The sequence below is a fragment of the Adiantum capillus-veneris genome, chromosome 24 (genome assembly GCF_014529385.1).
Source record: "Adiantum capillus-veneris isolate H3 chromosome 24, ASM1452938v2, whole genome shotgun sequence".
In the NCBI taxonomy this organism is placed as follows: domain Eukaryota; kingdom Viridiplantae; phylum Streptophyta; class Polypodiopsida; order Polypodiales; family Pteridaceae; genus Adiantum; species Adiantum capillus-veneris.
Genome location: NC_140954.1, coordinates 1644119 through 1659793, shown reverse-complemented (window position 1 = coordinate 1659793; position 15675 = coordinate 1644119). Strand labels below are relative to the sequence as shown.

General features: G+C 44.6%; 1 protein-coding gene across 2 annotated transcripts in view; it reads left to right on the top strand.

Moving 5' to 3' along the window:
* LOC147425823 (uncharacterized) overlaps nt 1–15675 on the top strand; it is a 66778-nt gene that overhangs the window by 13387 nt on the left and 37716 nt on the right. For both annotated transcript variants that reach the window (XR_015186115.1, XM_086497947.1), the window contains exon 4: nt 2313–2509. Coding sequence is in view for 1 of the 2 variants with exons in the window: in XM_086497947.1 (XP_086354073.1) it covers nt 2313–2509 (197 nt within the window). In the remaining variant the exon portion in view is untranslated. The remainder of the gene's footprint in view (nt 1–2312; nt 2510–15675) is intronic.

Here is a 15675-nt window from a genome sequence, read left to right as displayed (position 1 = left end):
AGTGCAAATCTTGTTACGCTTTCCAGGGCTGTACGGCCAGATTTTGGTCAGGTTTGGGTCGACAACGACTCTCTTCAGGTTGAGTTGAGGTCATGCCACATCATTCAGTTGTGACAAGGGCCTACACTGCCATTGGAGGGAGATATTCCACCTTGTTCAGAGAACAACGCTCCCTCTGCCAACTCTTAGATTCAGCAAAGTCCAGTTTGGCATTTGCTAGGGAGGTTTATACTGGAGATTCAGCGACACAGAGAGATCTGAGGTCTGTTTAGGCCTAGACTGTACCGGGAGAGAGTGTGAGATACAGATCACGGAATTCTTTCAGAGATCCACCCCACCTCCGGCAGGCACACAGCAGGCTGCATGGAGTTACCCTTCAAAGAGCAGAGACCCTTAGAGCCAGCAAGAGACAAAAAGCAATGACACCTTGTCTCTATCAAGGAGAGATGAGGGAGACTAGAGAACAATTGGGTAGGTACTGCATTATTTTATATGCCGATTACATGATTAAATGGAAGGATGAACCAAAAAGGCTTGATGAAGCTGTTGGAGCTTTTGTAAATCTAGCCTTCCCAAAGTGAGAAAGCATTTTCATGCTCATTTCGTAGACCTGGTGGCTGTGGGCATAGCATATGTTCAGGGACCTAGCTGTTCTTCAAAAGCTTTTGCAGTTGCAACATTGTTGCCAGTAACTTTTATCCTTCTACATGAAGTTGTTTTTGATATAAAGTGGTTTTGGTGGTTCTGTGATATCCCTCTTTAAAATTGTTAAAAAGAATGGTGCATTGCAAGTTTTAGCTGCCTTTTTTAGAAAATAAATGTATCTGACATTTGATGAGCCTTGGTAAGGAAATATTCACTAGACTTTTCAAATTTAGGAATGGAAGATAAAATTTAAATAATCCATTAGAGAAGACTCTTGATGTTCGAGCAAAAGAGGCATCACAAACAATCACTACAAAGGTTAACATAGATTAATGGATTTTGAGAATGAAATTTGATAATCCTAAGTGCTATTTGATAAACAATAGATTCTGTGTAGGATTGAATTTAAGTCTGAATGTAGAGATACATATTTTTGTTCATTATAATCCATTTGTCATACTTGTTTAAAAGCAAAAATGAAGAGTTGCCAATTAGCCCTTGATTTGTTGTGCCTAAGCTATTTAAAGGATGTGAGGTATACATTTGAATTCAGAAGTCTCATATACTCTTGTGAAACGACATGTCTGTCACAAGTCGCATGTTTCTCATGAAGTTCGCTTTCTGCATCAAGATAGACTCAGCAATTGTAAACACGTGTCAGTTTCTTCTGATTTGTTCCAAAGTCGTACTATTTTTGCAAGTTCAGTCTTGGACACCTATTTGTACGTTCCTTGAAGATGCTGATGATGATCACGTGGGTTAAAGGCAAGGTGAGGTAAAGAGATGGTCGTACTATTTTTGCAAGTTCAGTCTTGGTGACACCTATTTGTACGTTCCTTGAAGATGCTGATGATGATCACGTGGGCTAAAGGCAGGTGAGATAAAGAGATGGATGCTGATGTAGGAAGTTGAAGAAGTTTGTGCCATGATGGCTAAGCCCTGGGATAAGGAAAGATGCTGGAGTTGAAGTAAAGGAATTTTCAAAGGTTGCGCCTTGAGCGAGCGAAAGGTGTTGTTTCACATGGGATAGACTGTGGTGGCTGGTCAGCTTTGTATAATTATTATTTTAACATGGATGAGATTTGGGGAGGTTCTTTTTTGCAGGGGGTATCTTCATTAGATGGGTCTGTCATGGAGCTTGTAAGGCCAACTTCTAAGAGTCTTTCTTGTATGCGGCCCTTTAAAATCTTATATCAGATATTTAACAGGTAGAAGCAATGAGCTTGATATTATGTAGCTCAAATCATGGCTTGCCAAAAGCTTTTTATCTGACCAGAGAGAAAAAGGGCACACTTACAAACTCTCCTTGGTCAAAATGTGAAGGATTTGCCTGTCTTTACAACTAAAACATTTCACCAGATTTCTTCAAGGCAAGCTCAGAATCCAGGCGAGATGTTTTTTTTTTTGGTAACGCTGCTTCAACTGATGGTCTTATGACATCATATGACCAGTCCGACTTGAAACCTCCTGATGCAACAAGACTGAGGATAAGGGTCTATCAAGGAGCTGCTGGTGTTCCTTGACACCAGCGTTTGAGTATTTTTGTTGTGTATGTGTAGGATTGCAAATAAGTGTAAATAATAAATTCAACAGATGGCCAATGCCTGGCAGTTAATGAGCTTCAGAATCCTAAAGTTATAATTATTTGGTTTTCTGCTTTTTGGCAGGTGCTGCTGTCAACAGTTTCAAGTTTATGCAGCCTCTGATGGAGGGTCTGGGCTATCAGCTTCCCTGCCGTCAATTAAGTGTCAAATCTGCAATGATGTTTGCATGGATATTTTGGGGTTTATACGGCTTGATGTACCCATGGCTGGACAAAGCCTGGCTTCCACAACCTCCCATTCTACCTGCAGAGGTTCACAAGGTAATCTGTTTTTGTTTTTGCAGTAGAATTCTGTGCAAGAGCTGGAAAGCGATAAAAGCTTGATGATACGCAATGCCTAGCAGCTTATGCAGTATAAACAAGGTGTCTGGAGACAGATGTTGGCACTGCCTTTCACTCTGATTAGAGAGAGAAAGAAAGATTTTTTAACGCCTATGTAAGGCCGAAGTTGGCCTATGAGACAATTCAAATATACATGTGTGTATGTCCTTCATCTATTGGAAAAGACAAAACAATCCAAACTGATACAAAGTAAGGATAAGGATGAAAGCCTTGGTTTGTGATGGGATCTGTGGGGGGGGGGGGGGGGGGATGGAGCTCTAGTACAAGGGGTATGTGCATGTTGGTATGCTCAGTTGGTAAACCATGCAAATGCATCAAGCTAGCTAGCTCCATCCCGTGCCAATAGGAGGGTGTAAAATGTAGTACATGGGAGGATCATGAGCAAGAGCTTCTCGGATGATACAACTGTGTGAGCCATCATTTGGGCTCGTCTCTGCTCAGTAGCTCGACATGCTCGGGTCTGGATCTCCTCAATCTATCTGCGGTGGAGGCGTGGGGCTTGGCATCCAGTAACACGTGGGCGTCGTTTGGTCCGGCTCGTCTCAGCCTGCTGGAGAGTCACTCCCCTCAGTGGATCTGGGAGTGGAGGGCGTGTGGTCCTTTGGAAAAAATCTGCAAGCTGCGATCGTCTCTCCCCCCCCCCCCCCCCCCCCCCCCCCCCCCACGTCTCTGTAGGTGGTTGTAGAAGTGTGTCTCTGTGCCTCTGTATCTCCAGCAAAAAGTAGCACCCCAAACTGTCTCTGATCTCGAGAGTGCATGATCTGCAGAGGGTAGGCTGCCCTCTGAGAAGTGACTCGTATCTACCTCTAATATCATCGTAAGCTCTGCATTTGCAAACAAAGTGCTCCTCACTCTCCACCTCCTCTCTGCATACTCTGCAGACTCTCTCCTCCCTAGGAATGGCATGAGCGCGCCCCACCTCTATCTCTAGCCTGTGTGATGATACATTGAGCTGACCAATCGCCACTCGTGAGCCGTGTGGCATGTAAATGTCCATGTATCGTGGTCGCTGTATGAACCCGTCCTCCAGTATGGTAAGGAAATGATTTTTTTAGTGTGACATCTTCCACTAAAGGGGAGATGTGATCCAAGTCTGTCTGCCAGAGATCTGCCGGAGCATGTGCTCCGAACCATGCTCTAACCTATGTGTACCAAGCTCTATCATATCCAGATTCTACTATTTGTATGGCTTACTCAAATGCTCGTCGTGTGAGTCTGTCGGTCGGGAGCTCCCTCACTCTTTGGATAAAGCAAATCATCTGAAAGAGACCCTCCACTGTCGGGGGGGGGGGGGGGGGGGGGGGGGGAAGCTCTGCCTTGATGATGTCGTGTGGCACTGTGTGCTTGCCTGGAAAGAGGCAGGAGATCATATATACATGTGGTCTCTCGATCTGCGTGTTAGGAAATAAGACGTAGCTAAGTAGATAATTGAGTAGATTACTTAATGGGGAGAGATAATTTTCACACACGAGAGATTATAGAGTAGAGAGAGAGAGAGATCACACACGATATATGTGGTTCACCCAATGCGGGCTATATGTCCACGGGAAAGCAACCACTCAATGGCTTTAGTACTTCAAAACAAGAAGTAGATTACAAAGAGATTATACCCTTTTGGAGCTCCCGCCTTGCTTCACTCTCACCACCTCACACCCACCTTGTTCAACGACTTTATCAATCTAGGCAAGACAAAGAAGTGGAGTGGCTCTTGTCTTGTGCAGCACCCCCGTTACGCGAGATTCAACCCGCTGATTCAACATGCACTTATGGAATAGATACACAAAACAAAAGCCTCAAGGTGCACCTCTAGTACAGAGGAGAATCTACAAAGTCCTCCTACCCCCACTTCACATCGAGAGCTGGATAGTTCTTGCCCTTGACCAAATTATCCGTGGAGGAGCTTAACCTTTTCTCTCTTTTTCTTGTGCGCTAGGACCTGATAGTTGTTGTTCTGGTTCCATGTCCCACGGCACATCATTGTGCATCTTTGGAACTCTCTTATTGACCATCAGATAATTGCTTTGTTTTTTTCTTTGGACACTTCGCGAAGATGTGCTCTTGTTCACCATAGCGATACCACTTGCCCTCTATGAAGTATTGAGCACACTCTTCTTTTGTTAATTTGGCCCTTGTGTATTTCTTCTTCTACTCTTTGTCCTTCTTCTTCCCCTTGGAAGACTCCTTCCCCGTGGACTTGGACACTGGCTCGTGTGTTGGGTAAGTCAAGGAGCCTGAATGCATGGAGAATGCCTCATTTGTGTGCTCCATGAGCTTCTAAATGCTCTTGGATTTTTGCTTGAAATAGTTGAATCTGTTTAGGCAATCCGCAACCAAATCGCTCCACTTGCCCTAGAAAAGAATCTTTCGAGAAGAAGTAACCGGCAAAGAGGTATTCCAAAATTGTGACAATACGTAGCCAAGGTATCGTCTTTCTTTATCCTCATGTGGTTCCAAGCAGTGATGACGTCCTGTTCAACCATGCCAAAGTGAACAGTTTCTTGAATGTTACCCACTTTTTTGGAGCTTTTTTGTTTAGGAGCAGGGTTGACCACCATGGCTCAGCATTGCCCTTTAGAAAAGATGCCGCCTTTCGTACTTTGGAGGCTTCAGAAAAGTTATCCCCGGAAAAAACGGAGTCAAATTGTTGTATGTGAGTAGAGCTTGATGGGAATCCTTTACTACCGAAACTCTTTAGTCTTTTTTTTCTTTTTCTCGAAGTTGTCGTACTGAGTGGCTCTCAACATGTGATTCTGCTTCTTACCATAAACGGTACCAAAAGTGTGGGTATCACTGTCTGAATTGTTGGAAGAGGATGAGGTCTCCTCCTCTGAGTGGCTAGATTGCTTTTTGTGCTTTCTAGACTTCTTATTGGATGTGCTTTTCTTGGTCTTTCTTTGCTTCTTTCGCCTTTTTTCATCTAGAATCGTCGTTGAAATGAAGACGCTTCTTAATCCAATAGCCGCCTTGAGAGTCGATTTCCAACCCGATGAACCAGGAACATCCTCATACTTGCTTTTCTTTGGAGTGCTTTTTGGATTTCATCATTTACCTGATCTTCTGCTCAAGAGCTTCGTCAAATTCTTCTTGCAAGTACAGTTTTTGCTTTCTGCACCTAGCTTTGCTTTAGTCTTCATGACCGACTTGAGAGGTGAGTGGATGGCATCTTGCCATCAAGAATGAAAACTCATGGCGGATGGTTCTTCACGTACTTCACATATTTTGGGTCCTTGGAGTTCTTGATCATTTGTTTTGCGCAAGTGTCAATCTGGAGTTGACGCTTGTACTCCTTTTCCCCCTCGGGAAACTTGCCATGGTTTTCTCCCGATTCCTCAGAAGGAGGCTTGCTCTCGTTGGAAACTTCTTGGTTCTCCCCGTTCCCTCACGGGGATTGAAGTGCTCTTCGTCTTCCCATAGTCGGATAGTCGGTGGACCAATGTCTTCTCTGTTAGAATCAAGGCTAGAACCCATGTGTGCTACAAAAGATAGAACGGATCCTCTGTAGAAGAAAAATCATCTAGTCTGTGACACCACTGTAACAAGCTTAGACACTCCAAGTAAGAAATCAATAGGAACACGTGAGAAACTGCAACAACCTAACAAACATATATATATATATATATATATATATATATATATATATATATATATATATATATATATATATATATATATATATATATATATATATATGTATATATGTAGAATCCTCTGCCGCAATCTCCGCCGGTGCTGCGTGGTTCCCCTCCTCGGTCGCAGTCGTCTCGATCTCCCCAACTCTATAGCTCGGTCAATGAGAGTACCGCTGGTGTGTGTATGGGTGGGAGCCGAGCTCTGTGATGGTGGTGTCCCCTCTGCCTCTGTGGTACTCAGACTGAAGAATTCTGAGATGCGTCTCTGGGGCTGTCTCTGTCTATGCCTTCTCAATAGAGAGTCTCTATGTCTCTGTATCTCAAGTAGAAATAATCCGAGACATCTCTGATCCTGATATCTCATGACTCTATCTAACGAGTCAAAACCATCTCTGAATAAACAATGAAAGCGTCCCCGTATCTCATAATAGACTGTGCAGTGACATATGTAGTGAAACTCTGTCTCTGGCTCTGTATTGCATAACTGACATATCCTACTGTCTGCTGGTATGCCTCTGAATCTACCTGTCTCAATCCCAAGCTGGTGTGAAGATGTGCGGATCTGGCCTATGGCACATCGTAACCCATGAGATAGATGTGTGTCCATGTAGCTGGGCCGTGTGACAAATCCGTCCGTCGTGAGTCGGAGAAGATGCTCTCTATAGAAAGCCCTGTTTGTACCCAACTCCCGTGATGGCTCTATCCATGTCCTCCTGCTATCAAGCTGGATAAGATCCTGCCGAATGAGTCTAGTAATCTCCATATATATATATATATATATGGAGATCCTGCTATCAAGCTGGATAAGATCTTGCCGAATGAGTTTAGTCTACATCCTAAATCCTAAACTAAGCTGATAGGTGTGAAAGGTGAAAGGCGTGAAATGTGTGTGAGAGAGAGAGAGAGAGAGAGAGAGAGAGAGAGAGAGAGAGAGAGAGAGAGAGAGAGAGAGAGAGAGAGAGAGAGAGAGAGAGAGAGAGAGAGAGAGAGAGAGAGAGAGAGAGAGATTAGAGTCCACATGAAGCGGTGGAGTTCCGTTGCGAGATGCAGTGGCTTGAAAGTCTGGCACCCCTTTCGATATTTCTTTCTTTATTGCTTCACAAAGTTACAATTGTCGAGGGACTCTGCCTCTGCTTCTACACATTGGAATGCCAAAGTGAGACCCCAAGGCACAAAGTTACAATTGCCGAGGGACTCGTTTTCTGTTTCCGCACATTGGATTGCCAAAGTGAGACCTCAAGGCACTTATTCAAAAGCCCTTGGCCTACAACCATACACATTATTAGCTTCTACACCCCAATAGCATTTGATATGAAAAGCGTATGTCCTTAGGGCTGCTTCCGCATTTCGCGAGTTGTCTGTACAATGTGCCACATCATCAGGAACTTCCACAAAATGTGCTGACAGATCCGTATAGCCACGTCAATATTTTAATATATATATCTCTTTATCTTTTTCATGCAGTCTCTTTTATAAGGCTTATGCCCCTCGATTGGTGAATCCAAAGTTGGCCAAGGAGCATTGCACGTCATTAACTTTTGATAGATTTCTGGCAAACAGTCTTGCAGAAATTGGAGACTAGCTTAGCTATGTCGTTCTTAGATCACCCTGAGATTGATGGGTAGATAAAAGCACCAACCAAACCATCGAGGGTATGCTACTCCTGCCGTCAATCTAATTGGGAATGTTATCTTCCGTAGATTGAATTTGAACTCGGCTACTAGTTATAGCCCATTCATGCTTATATACAATTATGAGACGAAACCACCAATGGAATTGAAGGTATTAAGATGCAACCCTTAGCCAATTTCTTGTACAACATACAAGAAATGCTCGTGTTCGCTAGGGAAAGCATAAAGACTTGGGCTATCTTTTATGCTAACCAACATCAAGAGCCTTGTGACCTCCAAGAGGGGATATGGGTACCTAAAGGTACCAAAGGATTTCGAGATGATCCTCGCTCGAAATTATCTTCGTGATATTGTGGACCATTCCATATTATCAAGAAAGTCAGTGGCGTATCCTACAAATTGGATCCAATCCTCTGGTATTACTCTTCATCGTGTTGCACGTAAGCCGCTTGAAGGAGTGGTTGGGACAGGATGAACAAGTCCTACCTTTGGAGGAAATTCAGAGTCTGGAAGATGCCACTTGTTATATTACACTTGAGCCCAAATTGGTTCTTGATCAAAGGGTCAAAAAGTCTTGCAAGACTTTCTACCCCGAGTAATTGATCAAGTGGAAGCATCATCTTGGGTCTAGTGCTACTCAAAATCCGTAAATCGTTGAAGAGTCGTTTCCCCGGTTTTATAGCAGAGGATATTGTTGAGGATAATAATTAAGAATAAGGAGTCAAGTCTTACTTCTTTAGACATCAAGATGGGCGTGTGAGCTATGTCCGACAAAGTGTGAACATAGCCCTATGGTTAGGGCGGTTAAGGAATCCTATGAATAGGACCCTAGGCTCATAAGTGAGCTATCTTGATTCTTGTATAATCACCACACTTATACTCTAGGTCCTTGGCAGCTCTACGTTCACACGTGTATCGATGTGGGCTTGGTGGTATGGGACATGAGGCCTTGTGGTAGAGGTTAGCCCGTTTGGTGTAGGCTCCCAGGTTTGGGGGTGAGCCCATGTTGTCTCTATGGTTGGGAGGTGAGCTTGATGTTCGTTCTATACGCTCGTTTATTCGTGAGTATGGCTTGTGTCATGTCATGTGTGGAGGATGGATCTGGTAAGGAACTAACACAATAAGTGGCTAATCATGATAGTGTGATAGTTAGTTGGCAGGTTCGGATCTCCAGACTTGAGTAGTGGTACAATCCAGATGTACTTGAAGTCTTAGGAAACCCCTCATACATGGCCCTATTGAACATGAAGGCAAAAAATCCATCAATATGATCTCTAGCATGTATGAAATGCTTTGCCACTATACCATCATGATCCTATGTCCTCCTTGTGTGCAATCTGGCGATGGCTCGCCTCACCTTCTCTATTGTAAAGGAAGTAGAAGTGCGAGAATATTGCTCTAGGGGGTCTGGCAATGGTAACTGCTTTGCTACTGTGTATAGAAAGGATGCATATTTTGTCCATGTCTTTGTAGAGGTAATGACTGGAGAGGACGAGTGCTCTCTAAAGAGTCGCCAAGCCTCTCTAGAGTCCTGGCTCAAGAGCATCTGATAAATCTCTCTCTCAAGCTGAGCTAAGAAAGCCATAGTTACCGGGGAACGCCCCTACCAAGGCATGGAACTTTGAACGGCGTTTCGGCCGGTTGCAGGTGCCCAGAACGGCAAGGCGTTTCGAGAGACCAGGCATTACCGGAACAGCAGGGGGGAACGGCCCGGAACGGCAGCAATGGTAAGAAGCATAAAGGGGCAGACTTTGGGTGTGTGTGTTTCCTTATAAATTGCTTCCCCCTCACCCCTTTCCTTCACAAATGCAACAAGCCTCAAGGCTCTCTCTCTTCCTTGCTCTCAAGCTCTACCCTCGCGCTCAGGCCTCAAGCTCTCAAGCTCTCTCTCTTGGGCTTGCCCTCAACAGTTTCAAGGCTTCAAGCTCTCTCCCTTGGTCTCAAGAAGTGAAGCTCTCTATCTCAAGCATGCACTGTGTCTGTTGTGAATGTACTATGACCGCGCATCACCACATGATGCAATCAAGCCATAATAAGGTGGAATGGTCTTCAAATCATGTTTTTTGTGAGTATTAGAGTCAAAGGACTCTAATACTACTTGTATTCAAAGTTCAAACACATAACGCTAAAAATTGCATTATTTGGGTGTTTTTATGCCTCCCGTTTTGCGCCGTTCCCATTCCGGACCCCTTGTCGTTCCCCCGTTCCAGGGTGAGGCTCTCTTCTTTTGCCGTATAAGGCATAAGAATAATATAAGTGACTACCATGTGATGCCTCTTAAAGCCACATCTCTTTGTAGCCGGGCATTTATCTCTCGAACTCATCATCATACCAACTATTTTGAGGCATGCTACTAGACCATGGTCTCCTAGTAAGCTAAGAGCGTATGGCTGTCATTGTGTGTATCATTTCTGCTAATATCTAGGTGAGCTTGACAGGGGTCTATGGGGGTTCTCCAGTGCTAGAAGACTATACAGCTTTGCTAGATACACTCCATCTCTCTCTCTCTGCAAAAGTGGTATCTCAGATGGCGATGTGCTGTGTGATGAAAGCCACCAATAGTGTAAGTAAAATCTACTAAAAAGATATATGAGTATGATCTAGAGCCACTTCAACAAGCCTAGGCGAGATTGATAAGTCTTGGTGAATGCATGGTATAATTGATGTGGGAGCCAAAACATAATCTAGAGTGCTAGCACCATGTCTATGAAGGAAGCAAGTGAAGCTGCTTTAAAAGTTGTATCTATCCAGGCCATTCAAAACAGCCAATCCATGTGTTGCGCCCATCTCAATCGGGTATCTCCCATATTCAATAAACTCCTCAGCATCGTTTGAGGTCTTGGAGAGCCCCATCTCTCTGGAGTCTAACTCTCTCAACGCCTCCTCGGAAGTGTCAAAGAAGAATGCTTGATGTGTCACCAGGAGGTGTATTTTTCTTGTTGCCTTCTCTTAATACGTATTATATAATTTTATTTATTTTATTTTTGCTTGTTTTCCTTGAAACCCTTGAAAAGGTGCAATTGGTCATTGCATGGTGTTAGGTGCAACGGAAATGAGAGTTGAACTTTGCTCAAGATGAGTGATCCGAACTGTGCTCAAGGTTTCCTTTTACTTACGGAAGGGAGAGCCTTCCGTTCCTTTAGTGGGAGAGCACAATGGACACAAACAAAGTGGTGAACACTGTGAATGAAGGTACTATTTTATTTATTTTATTTTTGCTTGTTTTCCTCGAAACCCTTGAAAAGGTGCAATTGGTCATTGCATGGTGTTAGGTGCAACGGAAATGAGAGTTGAACTTTGCTCAAGATGAGTGATCCGAACTGTGCTCAAGGTTTCCTTTTACTTACGGAAGGGAGAGCCTTCCGTTCCTTTAGTGGGAGAGCGCAATGGACACAAACAAAGTGGTGAACACTGTGAATGAAGGTACTGAGACTGAGAGATAGAGAGAGAAGAATATGACACCAGAATGTTGTCAAACCCTCCTCCGAAGGCCCCACTCTCTATGGCGAGAGCGGTCTACTGTTGATTGCACAAATCTCTACAATGCTTGGACTTGCCGACGATGTCAATGATGATGAGGACGACGATGAGACGGGCTGAAATCTGAAAATGCTAATGGTTGAAATCTGCACATCTTTAACTGCTGAATTCTGACTCTATGTGGGTGACGATGTCGATGACGACGATGCGACGACGACGCGTTGAAAACACAGATGTTGAAGTCTGTGTTTTCCGTGCTGAAACTGTAAACTACGCTGGATCTGACCGTGCGGCGAGGATCTGCTGCGGGAAGGTGAGATCTTCGAGGTTCGGGACTTCTTCTGCGGTATCTGACTGCTGAAAACTGAAAACGCTGGTCTATGGGCTGATTCTGTCCGAAGATCTACAAAAATGTTGAGGTGTCAGGCCGATGCAAAAACACTAGGGCTGATTTGGGCTCTGCTGTGGAAATCTGCTAACGCTAGGGAGTCTGTTGTGTCTTGGTGTGGATTTGCTGATCTGCAATGCAGAAACGCAAGGGGCTGAATTGCATGCAAAAACGCTGGGCTGTCTGTAGGCTGAAAACACGAGGTTGACACGCCCGGGGGGGGGAGGGGGGGGGGGGGGGCTTGCTGAAAAGATGCCTATTAAACCTTGGTTCCTGCTCCCTCTTCTACCAGAAAGTGCTAGCGTTGGGTTCTCTTATATATTCGCTTAGGCAATTTTCCCTACCCAGTTCCCAACAAAAGTCACTTAAAAATAATAAGTGAAAAATGTCAAAAATAGGGAAAAAAAATTATGCACTCTGAAAATGCTTCTGATGGGTTCTGACTGTAATCTGATGATCATGCTATGTGCAACCAGAGGTTATGCATCTAATCTAAGTGTCTGGACATGCAAGGTCTGTGAACAGACTCACAAAAGTGCCAGTACACTTCCTATTCTAGACTGACTGAACCGAACTGAACCCTTGTTATGAAGTAGCTTGTCCACGTACACGTAGGGTTAGATGTGTCACGTGACATCCCCTCCTTTTCAAAGTGAGGTACTGGTTGAAACCGGCTCGTGGGGTGGTAGGCTTTGGCTGTCACCCGAGATTCTTTACTTTAAACACATACACAGAGCACTTTGCAAAGGAAACCTGCGACGGGAATTAACACTTGAATACACACATGGCTCGGCTGCTAGAATGCCCCGAGCAGACGCCGACAACCTGTAGGCCCCAAAATTGGCGCCCCTTTTGGTATTTCTTTATTCTTTAACAGAGGGAATAAAACTTGTGATCTCCTACGAGCTGCCCCGCACAATCTAGGCTAAGAAACACCTGTTCTGGCCCGATTTCGGCAACATAACTGTATTAGGACGCTTCACAGTCAGTATCCCCACGCAATAGGTGACTTTCCCGACGCATATGGACTCTTTGCAAAACTTGGCGAGAATCTGCAGCACGCTGAATTCTTTGTTTTCTGCCCCGAAAATGCGCCAGTTCACCCTACAGCGGTCCCTCGCGTCCCCGAATCTCTTGGGGGTATTAGGGTCTGTTTAGGGCCGAAACCCTAAACCTGCAAAAATACACAGCAGCCTGTAATTCCCTGTTTTGGGCTCCATTTCGCGTGCCGGTCGCATCTATAGCAAAACCTCGAGCTCCCGCACCTGTAGGGCTACTTGCCCTTTGAATCGGACGAGATTTCTGACTTGAAACCTCTCCGAATTCACCTGTACCTGCGAGGGATTAGCCGCTAGCTAATCCAGTACCTGTGCAAGAGGCTCTTGCCTCGGCAATCGCGCATGAACCCACATAACTGTACATTGGTCAAATGAAAAGCCCACTAGTCGGGCATAACATACTGCTCATAAGGGAGAGAGAGAGCAGTGCGTAGCGTGCAGGGCATCACTCCTGGCACCGCACTGTACATAAGGGGGAAAGAAAGCACTCCATAGCTCTTAACCTGTGACAGGTTCTCAATGAAGCATCCCCCCAAAACCTGCGTATCGCTGATAACGCAGCAAAACAGCCCTGTAAACATGCATCTGACGCCTTCCAATGCTGAAAATAAGCTCCTATGTCCTAGGTGAAGTCATGGGAAGCTAGAAACTGGAGAGAAATGGCTGAAAATCAGTGTTATCAGCCTCCAAAATTGCTCCAAAAAGTCAGTTACGAGTTCTCTTCTCCCAAACTTGGTAAATTGACCAAAAAGTGCCACTTGGCACTCATACATGCAATTTCCCCGCATTGGGCTTCCTGCTTAAAAATCTCTCAACTGGTGCATTAGTTGACTTTGCAGCAGAGCAATAAAATGTTCCCCTTGTCATACCGAAGGTAATGACGCGAACACATTTCACGGCCCAAAATAGCAGTTCCCTAATTTTCTAGGAGATGCTTCTGTTGGGCTCCCACTGGTCATCTGACCATCTATCCTCATTGGGACCGCATCCAAAAGTGCAATGTTGCCTAACTGTCGGATACTTTCTGTTGGTGATCCCACCTTAACTTTATGCCTTCGTTGAGTTGACTTCCTAGTATCCACCAACTTGCTAAGTGCGACGGGGGGACTGTCACAAAGTGCTGACGTGGCGGACATCAAAAACCCTAATTTTTGCAAGAAACCCTAAAATTCCTGCAAACCCTAATTTCTGCCAAAAACCCTAATTTTCGGAAATCGCAGAGACGGAATATTATTATTATTATTATTTTTTTTTTTTTTGGGAAATTTTGAGCGACGCAAATCTCAACTTTTCGCTTTGATTTGGGAGAAAGAAAGAGAAAAAGAGAACTTGCTTTTTACTGACTCTCATTGAGAGAGAGAGAATCTGCTTTTGATTTTAAAAGCTTTTGGGGCTCTGCTTCTGGGCATCCCTTGTACCTTTAAATATGTGGAGAGGGCTTCACTTCTCAGAGCATCTGGACGCGGAGTCTGAGAGTGAAACCCTAGCCACTCTCTTGTACTTTGATTTGATTAATATAAAAAGAAATACCGAAAGGGGTGCCAGTCTTTGGGGCCAATATCTCTAGGCACGGAACTCCGCCGGGCCAGTGCAAATCTATTGTGATCTGTGAATTGTTTTGAAGTGGTTATTTGGTGCTGTCGCGGTTGATTCTTGACTTGGAGTGTCCAAGTCTGTTACAGTGGTATCAGAGCACGGCCGATTTCTCTTCTACGGGAAATCCGATCCCTGAATTTTTTTTTCCGCAGCACCTATGGCTTCAGGCAATAATCAGTCGACTCCCTCTCCATCTGGAGATGCGGGCTGGGATCACAACGAAGATTCAGACAGAGAGTATGGCCCGCCTCGGCCTACTCAAGCGGAGCAAAGAGAGATGGAGCATCGTCAATTGATTGGCGATGCAACAAAGATGATGCTCAATTTTACCAAGGATCCGAAGATGACAAAATATATGAACCAGACCTCTTTGGAAGAGGTACAGATGGAGTGGCAGAGAACCACAACACCACTCCCAATACCCGCTCTCAAGAAACCTTCTGCCTCCAAGAAATATACGGAGAAGGAACTGGAGAACGTGGCTGATGCACGGATTGCTCAGCTTTTGGACGTGCAAAAGAAGGACAAAAAGCACGGCAAAAAGCAGAAGAAAGGCACTGACTTCCCGGGATATTTGGGTCGTCGGTCGACATTCGACAAGGCAAAGAAACTGAAGAAGCGCGTCAAGTTTGAAGGCCTACCCAGTTCTTCTTCTTCTTCTTCTTCTTACAGTTCTTCTAGCTCTTCAGACTCGAGCGAAGAAGACAGGAAAAGCAAAAAGCGAAGCAAGAAACAAAGCTTCGGAAAGGGCAAGATAATGGCAAAGAAGGCTACATCTCGCCCAGAGATTGACAGTTCTACTGAGGACTCGTCTACAGACAGCTCAGATTCCGATGACGGAAAGTTTTATGCGAACAAGAAGAATTTTTACAAAGCCAACCAGTATGACTTTCTCGAAGATGAAAGCAAGAAAGTCCATGAGTTAAAGGAAGGTGGCCACTCGATCAAGTTTGATACTTTTTCAGGATACTCAGATGCTTCGAAGGCTTTGTCTTTTATACAACAGTTTGATATCGCTTTCGCGGGAGGACGCTATTCAGAGCACTCCAAGATTCGGAGAGCTGCCTCTTACTCTAAGGGGAATGCTCGTACTTGGTGGTCCACGCTTCTTTTAAACAAGACTGCGCAAGTTAAATGGCTGAAATTTAAGAGGCTTTTTATTTCTTCTTGGTTGACTCAAGAGTTTGAGCGAGATATACGAGCTGCTTGGAACCATCTTCGGATGACCAAGAAAGATACAATCAATGTTTATTGTGAAAGATTCTGGAGCTCTTTTCTACCCGCCTCTTCATTCAAGAAGATC